The 21,187-nt window shown below is 43.2% G+C and overlaps 2 protein-coding genes across 2 annotated transcripts in view; both read left to right on the top strand.

Annotated features, from left to right (window-relative positions):
• ccdc141 (coiled-coil domain containing 141) overlaps nt 1-9,574 on the top strand; it is a 31,302-nt gene extending 21,728 nt beyond the window's left edge. The window contains exons 21-29 of the mRNA XM_070837578.1: nt 276-459; nt 941-1,053; nt 1,695-1,874; nt 1,957-2,093; nt 2,746-2,974; nt 3,545-3,843; nt 4,202-4,314; nt 4,399-5,638; nt 7,148-9,574. Coding sequence (XP_070693679.1) covers nt 276-459; nt 941-1,053; nt 1,695-1,874; nt 1,957-2,093; nt 2,746-2,974; nt 3,545-3,843; nt 4,202-4,314; nt 4,399-5,638; nt 7,148-7,433 — 2,781 coding nt within the window. The 3' untranslated portion in view covers nt 7,434-9,574. The remainder of the gene's footprint in view (nt 1-275; nt 460-940; nt 1,054-1,694; nt 1,875-1,956; nt 2,094-2,745; nt 2,975-3,544; nt 3,844-4,201; nt 4,315-4,398; nt 5,639-7,147) is intronic.
• A 2,602-nt stretch (nt 9,575-12,176) lies between these two features.
• The window catches only part of LOC139208921 (titin-like), a 210,071-nt gene continuing 201,060 nt past the window's right edge, over nt 12,177-21,187 (top strand). The window contains exons 1-3 of the mRNA XM_070838698.1: nt 12,177-12,390; nt 18,451-18,554; nt 19,501-19,704. Of these exons, the coding sequence (XP_070694799.1) occupies nt 18,464-18,554; nt 19,501-19,704 (295 nt within the window). The 5' untranslated portion in view covers nt 12,177-12,390; nt 18,451-18,463. The remainder of the gene's footprint in view (nt 12,391-18,450; nt 18,555-19,500; nt 19,705-21,187) is intronic.

Here is a 21,187-nt window from a genome sequence, read left to right as displayed (position 1 = left end):
CCTCTAACTTGTGGTGTACCCCAAGGCTCTGTCCTCGGCCCTCTGCTTTTCAGTGTGCACATGGTGCCACTGGGTCAAATACCTGATTTTATTCACCTGAATTGTTTTTAATCCCGTTTTAACCACGTAAAGTACTTGGTAAGTGCTGCATAAACAAAGTTTATCATTATTATTGTTATTTTTACTGAGATGAAACCAGAGAGTATTTGGTCTTTTAGATGTGTAGCAGAGAACATACATGTAGAGGTGATTTGCACTGTGTTGTACATTAACAGTATCAGTTCTGGTGCGAGGAGGCCAGCGCGACCATCGCTCGTGTCGGGAAGTTTTCATCGGAGTGCCGCAGCACTGAAGCCGTCTCCGTCCTCTACCGGCAGTTTGAGAAGTTCGTCTGGCCGACGGTTCCCCAGCAGGAGGAGAGGATCGGTCAGATCACTGAGCTGGCTGTCCGGCTGCACGGTCGGTCACAGGACTCAAATCAATATCATAACATGCTCCGTCGTCTTCAGGTGTTACAGTTGAAAACATTTGAAGCTCCAGTTTTGGGATCATACAGTCGTGCACACTGACACAGACGATCATGAGATCTCTAAATCAAACAGACAAAGAAGAAAACTTCCAAACACAAGAACAAAACAGACAAAACCAGATAAAATCAAATAAAGATAAATAATAAATGAAAAGGGAAACCAGGAGGCTCTGACTGATGATGTTACAGATAGTTATTCAGAAAGAGACTCTGGAGCGTAAGACCAACCGTCATCACTGAGGAATGACGCTCATGGCATACATACCACCGGTCATCTGGTTTAGTCTCATCAACAAATCATCATTTCCAGCAGCATCAGAGCACAAACAGGAGAGTTGTGGAAGATCTCATATTAAGATGATTCTCATTAAGAGGATTCTGTGAGTTTAACCTCAGTAAAATGTGTTTCAGGGGTGGAGGAGGGGCGGCGGTACATCGAGAAGATGGTCAGTAAACACTCGGAGATGGTGGCGTCCATCAGAGAGCTGAGCGACGGACTGATGGAGCTGGAGGCCAAACTGAAGGTAACACAACACAAAGTACAGACACACAGGTACACACTTACATTTATTTATGTACATATTTGGGTGTCTAAATGACGGAAAGTTCAAAAAGCTGTTATTCTGAGTGTGTCATGGAAAGGATCCCTACAGAGAGAGACCTGGAAGATCCTTTTGGTTTAACCACAAACAGCACACACACCAGACTACATTCACTAAAACAGGGATTTTAGAGAACAGGACACAGGAGCTGCTGCTCTGCTGCTGCCTCCATCAGTCAGTGTGTTTGTGTTATTGTATGACTTTGGTGTTTTAAAGCAGTAGTTCAGATAACACAATATTTGTGTTACACACATAACTAAATAACTGATGGAGGCAGCAGCAGACCAGCAGCTCCTGTGTCCTGTGAGCTAAAATCACTGTTTTTGTGAATGGGGTCTGGTGTGTGTGCAGAGAGCGATATAACGGCTGTAGCACCAAAACTGTGTCACTCTGAAAACTTTTGGCTGGTTACATATGATCTCCTGATTTGAGACGCTTCATGAAGGTGTGTCCTGGTACAGTTTCCTCTTCATGCTCATGCAGCTCTTTCATTTCTAAAAACACATTTTTATATTCATATCCTGTATTATAAATATTTCTATTTTATATTTTTATATTCTAAGCTGGAGAATCTGAAACAGCAGCAGAATGATGGAGGGAAGGAGATGAAGGAGGAGGAAGAGTCAGAGCGAGGGAGAGAGAGTGAGCCAGAGGAGAAGGACAAAGAGAAAGAGAAGAAGGAAAACAGAAAGATGAAGAAGGAGCAGACGGACAACCGCAGCACACAGGAGGCGGCGGAGCAGGTGACAAGAATCACATTCACTGCAGTGAAGTACCAGGAGTTACAGATGTTAAAGCTCGTCCGTGTCGCTCCTTCGCTTCCAGTACGAGCTGAAGGAGACAGGCCACACCCCCGAACTGACCGCCGAGCATGATGGGAAGGAGGTTCCCGTGAAGAGGCAGACTGCAGCCAATAGGAAGCCTCCGTTACAGAACAGACAGACGGTCGTCTCAGACAGCAGGTAGACACACATCACTTCCATACCTCCGTAACTGTTAACCTGCTAACGCTGACGTTTATCGTTCAGTTACAATTTGTTCCACATTTGCATGGAAACTGATAAAAGTTCATTGTCCCCAGAGGTTGAACCTTACTCTTTTTTCTGACATTTATTCATTTATTGGACTATTAAACAGGAATAGTTGGCTTTAATTTTCTGTTATGGATTAGTCAGACTGGCTACCGTTAGGCTAACAATAGTAATGTTAGCTAAGGCTAGCTATAATAATAATACTTTATAGCTCATATCCCAACAAGTGGATAATAATGAAACAAGACCAAGAGTCTACAGCCGAGCTAGCAGCTCTGTGAGACTGCTAATGTTAGCATCTCAACATGCTCATGTTTAGCAGGTACAACGTTCACCATGTTCATCATTTGTGGTTAGCGTGTTAGCTTGCTAAGATTAGCTTAGTAGCAGTGAGCACTTGTTTTGAAATGAAGCAAAGAAGAAGAAGAAAAGAAGAAACTTAACTTCTACTACAAATATACAAAACAAAAAAAAGTAGACACAAAGATAGTTAAATAATTAAAGGGCCACCTTACACAGAAAATGCAGTAAAACTGGGATAAATGAATCTAATTAAATGTGTTCATCGTGTTGTCTCTTTCAGCCACAGACAGCCGGTGACCTCCTCTTACTGCTCCACCCACACCTTCAGCCTCTCCTCCTCCTCCTCCTCAGTGGAGGCGCACCGACGGGTCAACGCCATCCACAGCCAATCGCAGCTCGACGCCGTGGAGCCTCCCTCTGTGACTGGCCCATCGTTCTCTGACATCCAGAGGGAGTTTCAGAGGAGGGAGACGCCGGGGCAGGCGGTATCAAATGTGGCACCGCTTCAGGTTAATTTCATGTGGTGTCCCCCAAGGGTCAATTTTAGATCCTCTTTTATTTTACATTCACATGCTGCTATCAGGCCTAAAGCATTGCTTCAATTTTGATTTATACGCTGATGATGCAGAACTACTAAGTCATCCAAATCCTTTATCCCTGATCATCATCGGTGTCCATCTCATGAGCAGTGCCCTCCTCCTCCTCCTCCTCCTCATCATCATCACTGATGACACCAGCAGCCAACAGGCCCATGAGAGAAGGAGGAGGAACTGTTTTTAGGTGGTTCGTTTGATGGGGAATGAACAGGACATCAATTCAAAATGGCTGACAAGCAACACCATGGGCCACTAGTCGACCTTGGTGCATGTAAAATTCTTAAATAGACACAATTAGGGTTAAAAAAACAGACAAACCTGTTTCTTCTGCAAGACTATTGATTTTCTTTTAACTTCTAATTTTGTGTCTGTTGTTAGCTTAGCTGCAATGCTAACCTTTTCAGAGAAGAAACTAACTGTAAAGACATTGTTGTTTTTGTGACAGTGAGCATTATAGTCTAACACGCCATCCTTTCTTCCCAGGATGCATCAGCAGGAGGCCCGATGGAGGCGGAGCTCCAGCAACAGGAAGTGCTAACTGAAGATTCTCTCTCCAATGATGAGTACGAGTGCGTGTCACCTGACGACATCTCCCTGCCGCCGCTGGCCGAGACGCCAGAGTCCATCATGGTTCAGTCAGACGTTGAGGAGGGTTTCTGTTTCAGCTCCCACAGCGTCCACATCAGCCAGTACAGCCACCACAGTGGGACCGGTGCCGCCACTGGTGCCGTCCGACAACAGCTGGGGAGTTCTCCTTCCCCCGGCCAACACAGCAGCACAAGGTCTGTATCAGGACAGATCACTAAGCCAGGAAATCAGGAAAAACAGATCCAGATCAAAAGAACACCAACGTTTGTTGATCCGTCCGAGTGCACCAGACAACGACAACGCTGGTCAGTTGTTTAAGGGGTTAAAATCACCAATAGTTATGTAGAAAACCTCTCGCAGTGCAAATAAGTGAATAATCTAAAACGTGGCCCTGCAGCTCATCTGTACGAACAGTTTACTACGACCCACATTTAGGCGGCTTCCTGCAGTGACTTTAGTGATTGGTGGTGGTGGTGTGGACATCAGATGTGAACTCTGGTCTTTTCTTGGTATGAGCCATCCTGAGAGTTTTGTTCCTGTTGTGTGTTACAGGTTCAGATCAGAGTCCAGCTCGTTCGTCCAGAGTCCGTTGACAGTTCCTGCTCCAAGGACTGCAGAGACCGGCACAGCCAATGTCCCCCTGAGTGCTGGACCCTCCCTGGGTGGTCTTGAGCAGAGCCTTCCTTCTGGATCTGACTCGGTCAGCAAGGACAACGGTCCAGACAATTGTTCCAACAAGGACTACGAAGTCCCTGAAGAGGATCCCTTATCAAAGGAGCATCCCAGTCAGTGTAACCAGCCTCAGAACGGGGCAGGGACCCGGAGTCCCACCCTCTGCCATGGTCCGGACCCTGATCTCCACAAGGGACAGACACCTCCACAAGACACCACTCTTCCTCAAACCAGAACTACCGTTTATCAAAACATCAGCCCTCCACAGTCCTTCACGTCCTCTGAGAGTGGCCTCCATCAGGGCATGAAATCCTCCCCTTCCCCATCCCCAGGCTCCAGACCACACAGGGACAGGGACAGCCTCACCACCACCAACACCACCACCATTAGCCAGCAGACCATTCACTTACACTCCACCTCGGCACAGGTTAGCCGGACTTCACTCCATGAAAGCCCCTTATCCCAGAGGAAGACCAGCCCAGCCCCCCGACACAGCCGGTTCGCCCAATCTGCTCCTCCACAGGACGTCCTCCTCAAACCCTGGGCAGCTTCCTCCCTACAAACCAGCACGACCCTCCGTCAAGACAACAACCTTCCACAGTCGTACCCAGATTCCCAGAGCGGCCTTGATGCACCTCCATCCCCACCCAGCCTGGAAACACCTGCAGTCTCCATCCCCCAAAGCAGCAGGCTCACCACAACCATGACCATCGCCCACCAAACCGCTTACCGTCAGTCCCTCCCTCCAAACAGTCATGGCAGGTCCCAGCGGGAAAGCTCCTTCCCCCGAGGTGGTGGAGGTCCACCTGAGGTCCATGCCCCCGCTCCTCCAGTGCCAAACAGCATCAGTACATCCAGTAACAGATACAGCAGCCAGCAGAGCCACCAGACAGTCCACTCCCTCCACGAGTCCTTGACCTCCTCCTGCTGTTCCCAGCAGTGTGTGCATGACCCCGGCATGACCCCCAGCAGCCCCGCCAAGCCCGAAGCACAGACTCAAGCTTTGGCTCAGCAGGCTAATCTGCATGTCACCCCCCTTTCCTCTCCACCTCATCTACTAACTCCAGACCAAGACCCAAACATTTGTCAGCCCGTGGCCATCCGAGAGGAGATCAGGCTTACTCCTCAGATCCAAGGGCCTCCCATTCCTGCTCCTCCTCCTCCCCCGGCCCAGGCAGAGTCTCTTCCCCAGGGAAAAGCCTCTAAACCTGGCCCCCCCTCCTTCACCAGGCCCCTGTCTAGAGCTACCGTCATGGAGGGCTCTCCAGTGACGCTAGAGGTGGAGGTGACGGGACACCCAGAGCCCACGCTCACCTGGTGGGTAGCTTATAACCAGCTCCACAGTAACACACAAGCTTCATGAGGTTATTAACCACACGGCTCACCTGGAGGCGCCCTTTACCTTTACACCTGCATTAGCGTGCGTCCTGTACAGCTAACACGTTACATTAACACCGGAGATCTCTACACAATCAGAAGCAGCTACGGAGAGGAAAGCTGTAGTTCGTGATTCTACCACCTTCGTCTCCAAACGTTTTTGTCAAACTGAAATACATAATTCAGTGTTTGTTTGGCCCGTAAACCTCCGCACGCTGGTCTGTACTCTGTGAGCGTGCTAACGCAGGTGTAACGCATTTGTCTTGTATTCATCCACGTGGTAATGTTTGAGTTTGCTGTACTTTGTAAATCGAGTTCATCCATTAAATCGTCCGTAAAGTGTTTAATTAATAAATACATTTTAGCTAAATTAGCTTAACTGCTAAGCTAACGTTAGCTAGTTAGCTCACTGTTAGCGCTGTAGGGGAGCTGAAGAGACGTCACATCCTTTGGATCCTTCACACAGAAGTCAGTGTTGGAGGAGACGAGGGCGTCGGGAAGGTCTCAGTGTTTAACGTTACAATCTGATCACAAGTTAGCCACACAAAGAGATTAATAACCTGTTACACATGATGCCTTTAATGGTGTTAATCTTTACTTCACATGTGCAACTAAACAACAAAATAGAACTATGCTAAAAACAAGGAAAGAGTAAAGTTAACATGCTAACAAGCTTTGTAGCTTTTTAGTAGAAGTGTCACTAACATTAGCTAACAAACTAATGTTAGCTTGTATTCCAGTGGTACACAGTTTTGTGTCAGACCAGCTGATTGGTTGATAAAACGTCTGTCCGTCTTCTTCAAAATGTCAACAACACACCAAATTCCAACTTTTCTGAAAGATCATTTAGGTGCAGACGTCCCAGCTGATGTTGGGATCGAACTCATGGTGCAGGCTGCAGTCAGGCTGCTGGTCTCCAAGTTTAAAGTTAAAACTATAAGCTTGTGTGTGTTTCTGTGCTTCAAATGCCACCACTGTGTGCCGCTTCCTGCTTTTAACAAACTGAATCACCGGCTCAGCTCAAACCCTGGTCACCGTAGAGTCTAGTCTAGTCTAGTCTAAAGATAATGAGTGACTTTCTCACAGTAATGTGGTTTGGAGATGACGAGACCTTTTAATGTCATAAAGCAGTTTGATGGTAACATTTCATCTAATTAACATAAATGTGTGATGATTCTGCAGTAATGAAACAACGAACACTAAACACTGAAATACAAACATCGCTGCATGAACCAGTCAAACTAAAGGTGGAATTTCACACATGACATCATCCAGCTGTCCACATCAGTTAGAATACCCATGATTCCTTTGGTTTGGCTGTCTGGTGATGCAGGGCGGGATCCCGTAACGTCTCAGGACTTTAAATAAACACATTTTTAGTGTATCAGAGCTGTTGGCCCGGGGCGAGGCTGTGTGCTGTCTGACCTCCTGTCATCATGGTCGCTTCAGGTTTACAGACGGAGAGGCGTCACCCACCGGCCCACGCCGGGCGCCAGCCTGTGAGGATGGGAAACACTTCCTGTTTATCCCAGAGGCATCGGACTCGGATGGCGGGTTAAATGAGGCCCCGGCCGCCGACCATCACGACCCCCCACGGGAGGCTGGTAACAGCAGCAGCGGCGGTGGTGATAAGTGGCTGGTGGCCGAAGTGTTGGACGTCATCAGCGAGGACTGGCAGACCTGGTTCGGGACGCTGTGTGTTCTGCTGTGGCTGCTCTACCTGATCATACTCTAACAACCACCTGGAGCTGTCCTCCACCTGACCAATGACATCTGTAAAGAGTTTCCACCAAACGCGAAGCAAAGTTTCACAAAGTCAATACAAAGAGTCACGTGAGGTGTAAATATTCAACTTGAATGACAAATTCTCTTGTCAGAGAGCCCCAGTTAGCACAAACATTAGCCCCAGTTAGCACGAGCATTAGCCCCAGTTAGCACGAGCATTAGCCCCAGTTAGCACGAGCATTAGCCCCAGTTAGCACAAACATTAACCCCAGTTAGCACGAGCATTAGCCCCAGTTAGCACGAGCATTAGCCCCAGTTAGCACAAACATTAGCCCCAGTTAGCACGAGCATTAGCCCCAGTTAGCACGAGCATTAGCCCCAGTTAGCACAAGCATTAGCCCCAGTTAGCACGAGCATTAGCCCCAGTTAGCACAAACATTAGCCCCAGTTAGCACAAACATTAGCCCCAGTTAGCACGAGCATTAGCCCCAGTTAGCATGAGCATTGTGTGTGAGTAATGTGAACCAGCGCTCTGGCGTTCAGACTTAAGTGATCAACAGGTGAATGTTTTGCGTTTGGTGGAAACTCATCTTAAGACTTTGGCTCCACGGTGCGTTCACTGTGTGTTGGAAACCAGAGCGTCTTGGTCCTGTAAACAGACAAATGTTGTGATCCAGCCCAGTCTCACCAAATGGTGAATGAATCGCTCGGCTTTTTAACGATATCTGCACATTTTGTCACTTTTTATGTTTCTCTACTAAATACAGACATATTGATGATTGATTGAGACCATGTGGCAAATCTCTGAGAAAATAATACGAACGTGGTCCCAGAGGGAGGGGGCGACGTCGAGGTTCGTTTCCTGCGTCAAGTCAACGCTGAGTTATTTTAACAGACAGAAGTTACATCATGTAAGTCATGTGACTTCACTTCTGTTATTAATGTACTTATTTTAACCCAAGCCAGCTAAACCTGCCCAGTCCTCCCCTCGTGATTTAGGTTCATTACCTCAACGTCATCTAAAAGGTTTCTCAGCAAGCTTTATTTTGAAAGTATAAATGAAGGTTATAGCTTAGCAAGCTTTATTTTGAAAGGATAACTGAATGTTGTCGCTTAGGAAGTTTTATTTTGAAAGTAAAACAGGATGTTGTTGCTTAGGAACCTTTATTTTGAAAGTGAAACAGGATGTTATAGCTTAAAAAGCTTTATTTTGAAAGTGAAACCGGATGTTACAGCTTAAGAAGCTTTATTTTGAAAGTAATGATCTTTTCTGTCAAGGAGACAAACAGCAATGAATCATGATCAAGTCTAACTGTCTTTTATGAAAAGTTTTGAGATTTACTGAAGTGAGGAGATGAGTCATGTTTCCACTTTCAGTCCAAATGATGAGACTCAATCAAAATGTTTGATTTGTGTTATTTTGTCTTAGTGGAAGTGCTTTTATTCTGAAATCTGCTCCCTCAGTGCTGAACCTGTGTGAACTCACTGATCATGTGATCATGTATTAATGTGTTCATGTGATCATTAATATGTAAAATGATGAGTTTTTCTCTCTGCTCTCAAACTCTGAGATAAATAAAGTCACCGCTCACTGATCTACTCTCCTGTAGCAGAATTTAACTGTTGGATTAACTGTATTTTTAATCTTTTATTTTAATTGGTACAAAAAGGTTTGGAATTGGCCTGTAGATCACGTCAGCCAGACTTCATTGACAAAAAGGGTAATTTTGCTTTATAGAGCACGAGTGTGATCGATACGTTTGTTTCTGTTATTGTGTGACTTTGGTGTTTTGAAGGGTTCAGACCTGAAGTTCAGACCTGAGGTGACGAAGTAATGAAACAGTACAGCAGTACACCAGAGAATCCTGTGTTGGTGGGATAAAATGGGTGTTTTTGTCAATGGAGTTTGGTGTCTTTGAAGAGAGCGGTCAACACATTTCTAATCATTTATCTAATTTATTTATCTAATCAAAATCATTGGGGTTTTTGTACAGTCACATGATTAATGTGAATGTTTTAGTTTCCCACAAATCTATTACTATTATCTATTATTATATATTAAGTGCTTATTTAAGATCATAATAATGTCCAGTCCTTCATTTTAAGGTGGTCGTTGAAATCTAAGAATTAAAACCGAGTGTTTGGTGAAGAGATGGTTTTTGTTTCCTGTTTTCTCAGTTGAATTTCTTTCAAATTAAAATAATGACTCAGTCATGTTTTATTAAATCATTTAACCAGTTTAGTTTGTGTTAGTGAGAAACTTTTAACTTCAAACTAGTCAGTTCAGGTTAACACAGTGACCAGAATACTAAACTAACGACACTTTTAGCAGCTGGAACATGAAAACTAGTGAGCGGAGAAGACTAAGTTATCTGAAGTGGTAGATAAAAGACTGAAGTAATGAAAATAACGTGTTAGAGACTGAAATAGTTCATTAAAAGTTAGATTTATTTATCATCTATATTATTTATTACTGGTGAAACGGTTATTTAAAACTATTAAACAAGGTTGGTATAGTTGCTAACTAACAGTGAAGGTTGAATGAATAAAGGGCTGAGCTGAACAACAGTAAAACAGTTTGTGATGGAACTATTTAAATAGATGAAACAGTTTAAAGTCATTAAACTGTTGAAATAATTAGTGATGGATAAAAGCTTAAACTATCCAGACACATTATATAAAACTACAGACTTCACCTAACTAACTAACTAACTAACTAACTATTTACATTTAAACCAAATTTAAACTTAGTTACTCTAATAATAAGAACTTGAGAACAAGATGAGGAACTAAACACTTTGTGTCTCATTAACTCTGGTTTTTATTTATTTATTTATATCTTATTATTCTTATTTTCATGACGTCACACTGAACGCAGCACTTTCTCGGTTAGCACTCGGCTAACTAGCCGTTTAGCTAGCAGGGTAACGTTAGCTTCCACGTCTGTGACGTCATCCACACGACGGTTACTGAGGAAAAACACTTTTTTTCACTATTTTTTCTCCTGTTTTCTAGCAGCAGTTTGTGTCTGCAGGTGTGTTTGTGCGAGCCGGCAGGTGTCTGTGTCCTGTTCGGTACGATTTCATGTTTGTCTGCGACATTAGCACAGTTTAAATCCAATATTTCCACTCCAGTAACCGCTGCGGTAGCTAGTGCTAGCATTAGGATTAGCATTAGCGTTAGCATTAGCGCTGTGATCCCGGCAGCAGCACCTGTGGGAGCGTCACCACCGACACACCTGTTGGAGCGTCACCACCGACACACCGACACACCTGTGGACACTGAACCTCCCGCGGGCTACCAGGTAAAAACTAACGTGCCTTCATGTCGGTGTTTGGGAGCAAATAATCACCGAGTCCGGAGTTAGCATGAAGAGCTAGCTTACTGTTAGCCTCCGGACAGACAGATGGTATTGATTACAGCTAATCAATGAGCTAACTGTGACGTCATCAACCCTTTAGACCCGCGGGACAAAGTAGATTTACTGCAGTAATTTGGAGGCACATGTACTGTTTTAGTACTTATATTCCCTTTTCCAGTAAAAGTACTGCAGTACTCTGAGCTGTAGTGTGCAGTATCTGCGGTAAAAGTACTGCAGTACTCTGAGCTGTAGTGTGCAGTATCTGCGGTAAAAGTACTGCAGTACTCTGAGCTGTAGTGTGCAGTATCTGCGGTAAAAGTACTGCAGTACTCTGAGCTGTAGTGTGCAGTATCTGCAGTAAAAGTACTGCAGTACTCTGAGCTGTAGTGTGCAGTATCTGCGGTAAAAGTACTGCAGTACTCTGAGCTGTAGTGTGCAGTATCTGCAGTAAAAGTACTGCAGTACTCTCAGTAGTCTGCAGTGTCGCTCCTTTTGACTGACAGGAAGAGCATCATATGCTGAGCAGTGATCTGATTGGCTGGTCTGGCGTAAAGGTTATGAAGTCAGCACAGAGGAGAGGGAAGCAGCTCTGGCCACCACGAGCATGCTGGGAAACCTCAGCAGGTGAGTCAGTGTGTTCTGTGAGGTAAAATTCCTGATTTTATGAATGGAGTCTGGTGTGTTTGAAGAGAGCGATATAACTGCTGTTTGTGGTTTAGCAAACAGTTCAAACAGGTCTCTCTCTGAGAATAATTCATCGTTGTGTTCAGGAGGTTCATCTCCAGACTTGATTGTCTCCAGCTCATCCAGAATGCTATTTAGAGCTTAAGCAGCTCGCAGAAGATAATTAATTGGCAATTATTTAGATAAAAGTTTGTCATTTTTAAAGCACAGCTGGTTTTTCTCAGAGCTTCTGGACTGTTTGTAACAAACTGAACTTCTGAAGAAAACAGGCGGATGACATCAACTTCTGTTCATCAAATTAGCCGCATAACTAAATGAACGATGTTTTTAGAGCATAAAACCAGAAAAATTAATAGAATAAAGACTTTGTTTGGTAAAAATCAGTTTTATTATCAATTATTTTCTCGATTAACTGTTTGGTCCATCAAATATCAGAAAACAGTGAATATCAGTTTATTATCAGAGAAAGTTCCCGTGTGAGTGGATTTATTTTGACATGAATAAACAACAATAATGATGATAATTCACTCTCTCTGGATCTGTTTAAGTGAAGCGACTGACAGGTGTGACGAGTTGCATAAAATGGCTCCCCCGTCCTCCCATGATTCCCTGCGGGGCCGACCAATGGCAGGCCCTGCCCCGTGTGATGTCACGGCGGTATAAAGCCCCCCGCCGCCCGGCCGGCTGCTCTGAGCAGAGTCAGCGTTCCCGGCCTGGACGCCTCGGCTGGAGGGACTGCTGTGAGGAGGAAAAACAAAACTACACGGCGCTGACGGCCTGTAGTTTTGTTTTTGTCCGTGGGGTTCTTTCGAGGCTCAGCTCTTCTCCTTCTGGACTTTCACACTAATTTTTCTGGATAAAGAGATTTTTGATTTCCTGAAGACCGCCCCTCTGGGCATCCCAGGCATCCTTGTGCAGACAAGTAAGTGTCTTTAAAGTTTTCAGAGTGATTGACGAGCAGCAGCTGACTGACATTTTAACGCCCAGACGCCCAGTTTTTCCTCTGACTGACTCTCCCACCAGACTCCATTCATTTTTTAGCCACTTTTCAGAAAGTGACACTGAAGGCTTTTTGCTGCTTTTCCATGGTGAAGGTTATAACGGGGTGTCCCAGAATAGCCACTGATAGCATCAGAGTGGACTGTCAGCTGGGGGGCTGATGGCTTTTTAAGGGAATCAGCAGCAGGGCTATCAGTTGCTCCTCCAGCTATGTGCCACATGGTGGCTGTCAATCAAACAGAGGTGTGGTGGGGGGGTGGGCGGCTGTTATTTTTAGGGTCTAGTGTCCTGCGTTAGATAACCCCCCCCCATGTCGTTACATTACACAGAGCTCTATGGTAGAGGAAGTGTGAGTGACAGCAGTGAGGCTTTTATTTTGGAAGAGCGTGAACAGCTGTTGGTGTGTCCTTAGGGTTTGTTATTTTTAGCTTTTATTTTAACACTGAGGCACTGGAGGGACTCCTCTGACCTGCAGCACGTTTGGGAATAAAACTGTGATTTAAAGAAACGTGTGTGTTATAGAAAAGAGCCTGTGGAGGTTTGAGCCTGCAGCTTTTATTTTATTTTGAAGGAGAAGGAACTTGTGTCGTCTGTTTCCTCATTAAATGGTAAATGGTAAATTTCTAGTTATTTCAACTACTCAAAGCACTTTACATGACATCCTCATTCACCCATTCACACATCATTCATACAGGAGGAATGTAATTTGGAGGAGACTATTCTTTTATACTCATTCACACACTGAAGCACTCAGGAGCAAGTTGGGGTTCAGTGTCTTGCCCAAGGACACTTTGACATGTTGACCCTTAGGAGCTGGGGATCGAACCCCCGACCTTCTGATTGAGGGACGACCCACTCTACCACTGAGCCACAGCCGCCCCATTACTGCTTCAAATGTTTCCAGGTGTTCGATTTACTTCAGAAAAACTGTTAAGTGTCCTGTAAGATTTCCAACCACGAAATACATGAACATGAACTGTGAGACGCTCGATAGCTTCAAGATCAGAGCGACAGCAGAGAGAAACGGCTCATTTGTAGGAGAAAGTCCAGTTTTTGGGGTTTGTTTCAACATAAAACTTCTTTTTTCTGTTTTAAACATTTTATTTAAGTAAAATAAAGAAAGAAGGACAAGGAGGATAGAAAGTTTAAATATATAAAAATGAGATTAAAATAAAGTTTCTTTACATAAAATGATAAGAAATGAAAGAATAAAGCCTTTATATTTATCATTATTATTATTATTATTATTATTATTATTATTAGACTTCAGTGAATATTTAAAGGATTAACAACAATTCATAGTATATAATCATGTTTTAGGTTAAGTGAATAACGTGTGAAATCTAAAATGTGAATATTCACAGTAGCACCTTTAACCCAGCTTTTATTCTTTAACCCAGTGAAACACTGTAGTTTGCTCTATAACCAGTGGAACGCTCTAGTTTACTCTATAACCAGTGAAACGCTCTAGTTTACTCTATAACCAGTGAAACGCTTTAGTTTACTCTATAACCAGTGGAACGCTCTAGTTTACTCTATAACCAGTGAAACACTGTAGTTTACTCTTTAACCAGTGAAACACTAACCAGTGAAACACTGTAGTTTACTCTATAACCAGTGGAATGCTCTAGTTTACTCTATAACCAGTGAGACGCTCTAGTTTACTCTATAACCAGTGAAACGCTCTAGTTTACTCTGTAACCAGTGGAACGCTCTAGTTTACTCTATAACTAGTGAAACACTGTAGTTTACTCTATAACCAGTTGGTTTACTCTATAACCAGTGAAACACTGTAGTTTACTCTGTAACCAGTGGAACACTCTAGTTTACTCTATAACCAGTAAAACACTGTAGTTTACTCTATAACCATTTAGTTTACTCTATAACCAGTGAAACACTAACAAGTGAAACACTGTAGTTTACTCTGTAACCAGTGGAACACTCTAGTTTACTCTCTAACCAGTGAAACACTGTAGTTTACTCTATAACCAGTTAGTTTACTCTATAACCAGTGAAACACTAACCAGTGAAACACTTTTGTTTACTCTGTAACCAGTGAAACACTTAAGTTTACTCTATAACCAGTTAGTTTGCTCTGTAACCAGTGAAACACTGTAGTTTACTCTATAACCAGTTAGTTTACTCTATAACAAGTGAAACACTAACCAGTGAAACACTTTAGTTTACTCTGTAACCAGTGAACCACTTTAGTTTACTCTATAACCAGTTAGTTTACTCTGTAACCAGTGAAACACTTTAGTTTACTCTATAACCAGTTAGTTTACTCTATAACCAGTGAAACACCGTAGTTTACTCTATAACCAGTTAGTTTACTCTATAACCAGTGGAACACTCTAGTTTACTCTATAACCAGTGAAACACTGTAGTTTACTCTATAACCAGTTAGTTTACTCTATAACCAGTGGAACACTCTAGTTTACTCTATAACCAGTTAGTTTACTCTATAACCAGTGGAACACTCTAGTTTACTCTATAACCAGTGAAACACCGTAGTTTACTCTATAACCAGTTAGTTTACTCTATAACCAGTGGAACACTCTAGTTTACTCTATAACCAGTGAAACACTGTAGTTTACTCTATAACCAGTTAGTTTACTCTATAACCAGTGGAACACTCTAGTTTACTCTATAACCAGTGAAACACTGTAGTTTACTCTATAACCAGTTAGTTTACTCTATAACCAGTGGAACACTGTAGTTTACTCTATAACCAGTGAAACACTTTAGTTTACTCTGGTAACCAGTGGAACACTGTAGTTTACTCTATAACCAGTTAGTTTACTCTCTAACCAGTGAAACACTGTAGTTTACTCTATAACCAGTTAGTTTACTCTATAACCAGTGGAACACTCTAGTTTACTCTCTAACCAGTGAAACACTGTAGTTTACTCTATAACCAGTTAGTTTACTCTATAACCAGTGGAACACTGTAGTTTACTCTATAACCAGTGAAACACTTTAGTTTACTCTGTAACCAGTGAAACACTTTAGTTTACTCTATAACCAGTGAAACACTGTAGTTTACTCTATAACCAGTTAGTTTACTCTATAACCAGTGAAATACTCTAGTTTACTCTATAACCAGTTAGTTTACTCTGTAACCAGTGGAACACTGTAGTTTACTCTATAGCCAGTGAAACACTGTAGTTTACTCTATAACCAGTTAGTTTACTCTGTAACCAGTGGAACACTGAGTTTACTCTATAACCAGTTAGTTTACTCTGTAACCAGTGGAACACTGTAGTTTACTCTATAACCAGTTAGTTTACTCTACAACCAGTGAAACGCTCTAGTTGACTCTATAACCAGTTAGTTTACTCTATAACCAGTGACACATTCCTGAACAGTCCTCCGACTTTCCTCTGAAGCAGAAAAAGCTCCTTCCAGCTCCTCTGACTGCTTTAATCCTCCGCCGTCGGCCTGATGGACGCCGCCGTAAGCGGAGACGGACGTTTGGCGGCGAGACTCCTGTCACCTCATTAACATACGGTGGAGTCATCAGATTAAGTTTAGCTGTAACCAGATCAGCTGTGTGAACGGGCTGGACCTGGTTTCACCGCAGCACAAACCAGACACAGCTTTTAGGTTAGGATACACTGAGAGAAACCTGAGGGACGTCAGAAGAATGAAGCATTTTCTGATTTTAGAGCCTCCAACGGCCGATTCAGAGCCTCCAACGGCTGATTCTGGCTGTTTGGATCCTGATAAAGATGAATCGCTGCTTTCTCTCTTTTTAATGTGGATTTCTGTCATATTTTCTGCAGCTTTTACTGAAGGGACATTTTGTTATGAAATGAGCTCAAACAGAAAGTGAAACACAGATAAAGTTTAGAGATGAAAAACGTATATAAGTCATTTTTATATCCAATCCATAAGTATGTTCTAAGTATATGTACAGATGATGCACACAGAGCACAGCCTGGTTAATGTTGGTGGATTTATTAGTAGATTAGTTTCAGGCAGGTTGGTTAGGTTTAGGATCAGATGATTGATGATTGATGATCATTTCAGCACCAGTTAGTTCCATTTTCTGCATCAACTTGAGGTGGAAACGTCTTCAGGAAAACACAGAATTAACAATTCAAATCAAATGTCAGACATTTAATCTTCCCGCTGAGCCGTGTTTTATTTTTAGATGTCGAGTTACTAAAAGACTTTAATATAAATAAGACTTAAATATGAGCACTGTGTCACACCTGCTTATACTTAATTATATATCTGCTTTTTACTTCTTATTTTGTTCTCTATCATTATTATTATTATACATTATTAAATGTATAATTCTAAATATATTTGTAATATATGATAATCACCAAGAAAAACATCCAGATAATGATTATAATGATTGTAACGATGATAATAATAATAATTATGATAATGATAATAATGATAATGATTATAATTAAAACGGCATTTTTAGCTAAAGCTCTTTAGCCTAAGTTTCAAAACGCCTTAATTAACAAATTGTATTGAAGGTGAACTCAACTTTACTTTTAATTTACATAATTAAATTGAAATTGAAATATTTGAATCTATTTATGATCTCATGGTGTTAAATCTAAAATAACGAGTTGTGATTCATTTTTCCTTTGGCATAAATCACTGGTTAAATAAACAGATCATCATTTATCATTTCTAAAGGGTTTTTATTGATTTATTAAAGTGTTTTAAGAAGTTCACCTGTAAAAAGCCCTTAAACTAGAATCCATTAGAATTACCTTCATATAATTTCCATAAATTATGCCCTTAATGTAGAATACCTTTGTTACATCTGTATGTGTGTGAAACAAGCAGGAAACAAGCAGGGTGTCAGACTGTGAAACTTCTGTCTGAGTGTTTCTGAGTTTAGTTGTTGGTCTTCTGTTTTCTTGTTTCATAGTTTTTTAGTTTAGCTGATTAAAGAGTTCGTATGTTACCTGGAATCAAACAATCAGTAAGAATTAAAACTGCAAAACAAGAAAGGATTTAAGATGAAAAGATCGAAGGTAAAGGTGTAGCCCCCGCTGCCAGTTCATACCACGACCCCCCCCACAGAGAGGTCTCTGCCCCCCGTTCATCACCGCCGTCTGTGACTTCAGTGTTTGTCTCTGAGTCCTTTAACCAAACAGCAGAGCCACTTAAAATGTGCTCATCTTCCTCTGAGTGATGCTGCCGCCATTTTCTCTGTCCTGTACCCAGAATGCACTGGAGCAGGCTGAGTCAGTCTGATGCAGCAGGTAGATTGTCTGAGTCTGTCTTTATGAAACCAGCTCTGGTCCGTCGGGGGCAGACAGGCGGCCCTGCGGTGGATCAGCTGTCGGGTTATCAGCCAGACCCCCCCCCCCCCCCGACCCCCTCCAGGGGCCGAGCTCCTAAAATAAACTCTGGGGGGGGGGGGCGGTCAGCTGTCACAGAGGAACTCAGCAGGACGTCTGCAGGGACAGGTTCAGCTCTCTGTAGACGGGCTTTAAAGGCCCATTTCGTACACACTCAAAATAATGATAATGAAGAATGAATCAGTTTCTCATTATAATGACTCACAGGACCTTATTGGCACAAATGGGCTTCCATATTTGGGACATTTCCCCGTCCCAAATATGTAAATAAAAAAAATAATAAATAAATGATTAAATAAAATAACAGAGCTGAGCTAATTTCCTGCTCAGACTGCTGTGGGTCTGGTGGGCTAAATGTTTATTTACAGGATTTTATCTACAGAGAATTAGATACATTTATTAGTAGACTTGGTTAACGTCTGTCAGTTTTCAGGGGCTGGTTGGTTAGGTTTAGGAAAAGATGTTAGTTTGGGTTGAAATAAGAAGTTAAATCTAAATAGGCAGGGACGTTTAAACACTGAATATCTTTTTCCAACACAGCTTTGACCTTTTTTCTCTAAATGTACCCACAATGTTTTTGTGTCTGAGTCGAGAGGTTTCGGTCTGTTGTTCTGACGTCTGGTTTTCCGCCCCCGTCCCGTCCTCAGGGTGCCGACCGACATGTCAACACAGGCGCCGACGTTCACGCAGCCGCTGCAGAGCGTCGTGGCACTTGAGGGTAGTGCCGCGACGTTCGAGGCTCAAGTTAGTGGTGAGTAATCTTCCTCAGTGAACTCTAATGCTGCTGCGTGTTTGACCTGTTTTAATTCTGCTGCTCTGGTGTTGGTGTAAAACTCTTTAGAGCAGAAATAAAGTTGATAAAGTCCATTTGGTCGATAATTACATGTTGTTGTTAATGCTAAAGCCAGGATTAGCATACAGGCTAATTCAATAGTCAGAAATGCTGTTTTAGTCATTTTGGAGGTTTTTTATTTGTCTAAAAGATTTTGTTGTCTGTCAGTTTCATTTCTGTGTGTTTAGTTAGATAACACGTCCAAGGTGTGTTTAGCCTAGCTTAGCACAAAGACTGGAAGCAGGGGGAAACTGCTAGCATAGTCAACGTTGTGTGATGTTTGTTTTAATAATTTTTAGTTAATTCGTTTATTGATCGTTAAGCATTATCACAGGTTCAAAAGGACAATTTTCAAAAAAAAAAACAGACTTACTGTTACAATTAATCATCAATGCTTGGTAGAGCACAAATTTAAATAGATTCATATTTTCAAATAAACTAAATGTAAAAACTTTCAATTATCTAAGCTAAAATCTAATATCTGAAATCACAAGTTAATCATTAGTCATTGTCATGCAGTTAGCATTCACATGTTTAGCATCAGTTAGCACTGGAGCTACGTATTGACCAGCTGTCACTGGATGCAGTGACTTGATGCTAAAGTTAATTGGGGCCTTAGCTCTGACCACTGAGCTTACGTTTTTGCTGTAGTTTGGTTGTAATCAGCATCAATGGTTTGGATTTCTTGCTAGGTAAAGTTAGCATACATTTCCCCACTGAAGCTAGGCTAGCAATTTCCCCCTGATTCCAGCCTTTGTGCTAAGCTAGGCTAAACATGTTGTGGAATCAGTTCTGTCCAAAGACATGAACCCGATATCGGTCCTCTCACCTGACTCACCTGGTCTGGTTCTTCTCTTCTCAACAGGATCTCCAGTTCCTGAGGTGAGCTGGTTTCGTGATGGCCAGGTTCTTTCCGCCGCCGCTCTGCCCGGCGTTCAGATCTCGTTCAGCGACGGCCGCGCTGTTCTGAGGATCCCCGCTGTGACCGCCGCACACAGCGGAAGATTTTCTGTCAGAGCCACCAACGGCGCTGGACAAGCCACGAGCACCGCTGAACTCCTGGTTACAGGTGAGAGCTCAGGTGGACCCAGAACTAACTTTGACTCCTCATTGGATTAATGAAAGGGCCCATTGGGCACAGACACATGTGATTATCAATCAAACCACCACAAAGACACAGAACGACCACACAGACACAGAACGATTACACAGAGACACAGAACGACCACAAAGACACAGAACGACCACAAAGAGACACAGAACGACCACAGAGAGACAAAACGACCACACGGAGACAAAACGACCACACGGAGACAAAACGACCACACGGAGACAAAACGACCACAAAGAGACAAAACGACCACACGGAGACAAAACGACCACACGGAGACAAAACGACCACAAAGAGACAAAACGACCACACGGAGACACAGAACGACCACAAAGAGACAAAACGACCACACGGAGACAAAACGACCACACGGAGACAAAACGACCACACGGAGACAAAACGACCACAAAGAGACAAAACGACCACACGGAGACAAAACGACCACACGGAGACAAAACGACCACAAAGAGACAAAACGACCACACGGAGACACAGAACGACCACAAAGAGACAAAACGACCACACGGAGACAAAACGACCACACGGAGACAAAACGACCACACGGAGACAAAACGACCACAAAGAGACAAAACGACCACACGGAGACAAAACGACCACACGGAGACAAAACGACCACAAAGAGACAAAACGACCACACGGAGACAAAACGACCACAAAGAGACAAAACGACCACACGGAGACACAGAACGACCACAAAGAGACAAAACGACCACACGGAGACAAAACGACCACACGGAGACACAGAACGACCACACAGACACAGAACGACCACAAAGAGACAAAACGACCACACGGAGACACAGAACGACCACAAAGAGACAAAACGACCACACGGAGACACAGAACGACCACAAAGAGACAAAACGACCACACGGAGACAAAACGACCACACGGAGACACAGAACGACCACACAGACACAGAACGACCACAAAGAGACAAAACGACCACACGGAGACACAGAACGACCACAAAGAGACAAAACGACCACACGGAGACAAAACGACCACAAAGAGACAAAACGACCACACGGAGACACAGAACGACCACACAGACACAGAACGACCACAAAGAGACAAAACGACCACAAACAGACAAAACGACCACACAGAGACACAGAACGACCACACGGAGACAAAACGACCACAAAGAGACAAAACGACCACACAGAGACACTGAATGACCACAGAGACACTGAACGTTGAGTCGTTTCTGGAGGGGAACATCAGGGAAAGTTATTGGGAAGGTCAGACACCTGAAGTCTGGAATATTCTAGAGCTGTAGGTTTGACTGTGGTCCTGCTGTTACCACGGAGATGAATGGTGTTACTGATGATGTAAAGATGGATGTCTGCTACATCTGCTCTCCTGTCGGAGGTGTTGGAGGTAAAACGGTGATTCTCCTTCTGGCTGTGAGTGTAAC

This window comes from Pempheris klunzingeri, chromosome 10 (assembly GCF_042242105.1).
Source record: "Pempheris klunzingeri isolate RE-2024b chromosome 10, fPemKlu1.hap1, whole genome shotgun sequence".
Lineage (NCBI taxonomy): Eukaryota > Metazoa > Chordata > Actinopteri > Acropomatiformes > Pempheridae > Pempheris > Pempheris klunzingeri.
The sequence above is the reverse complement of the archived record's forward strand: the minus strand, read 5'-3'. Positions and strand labels throughout refer to the sequence as shown.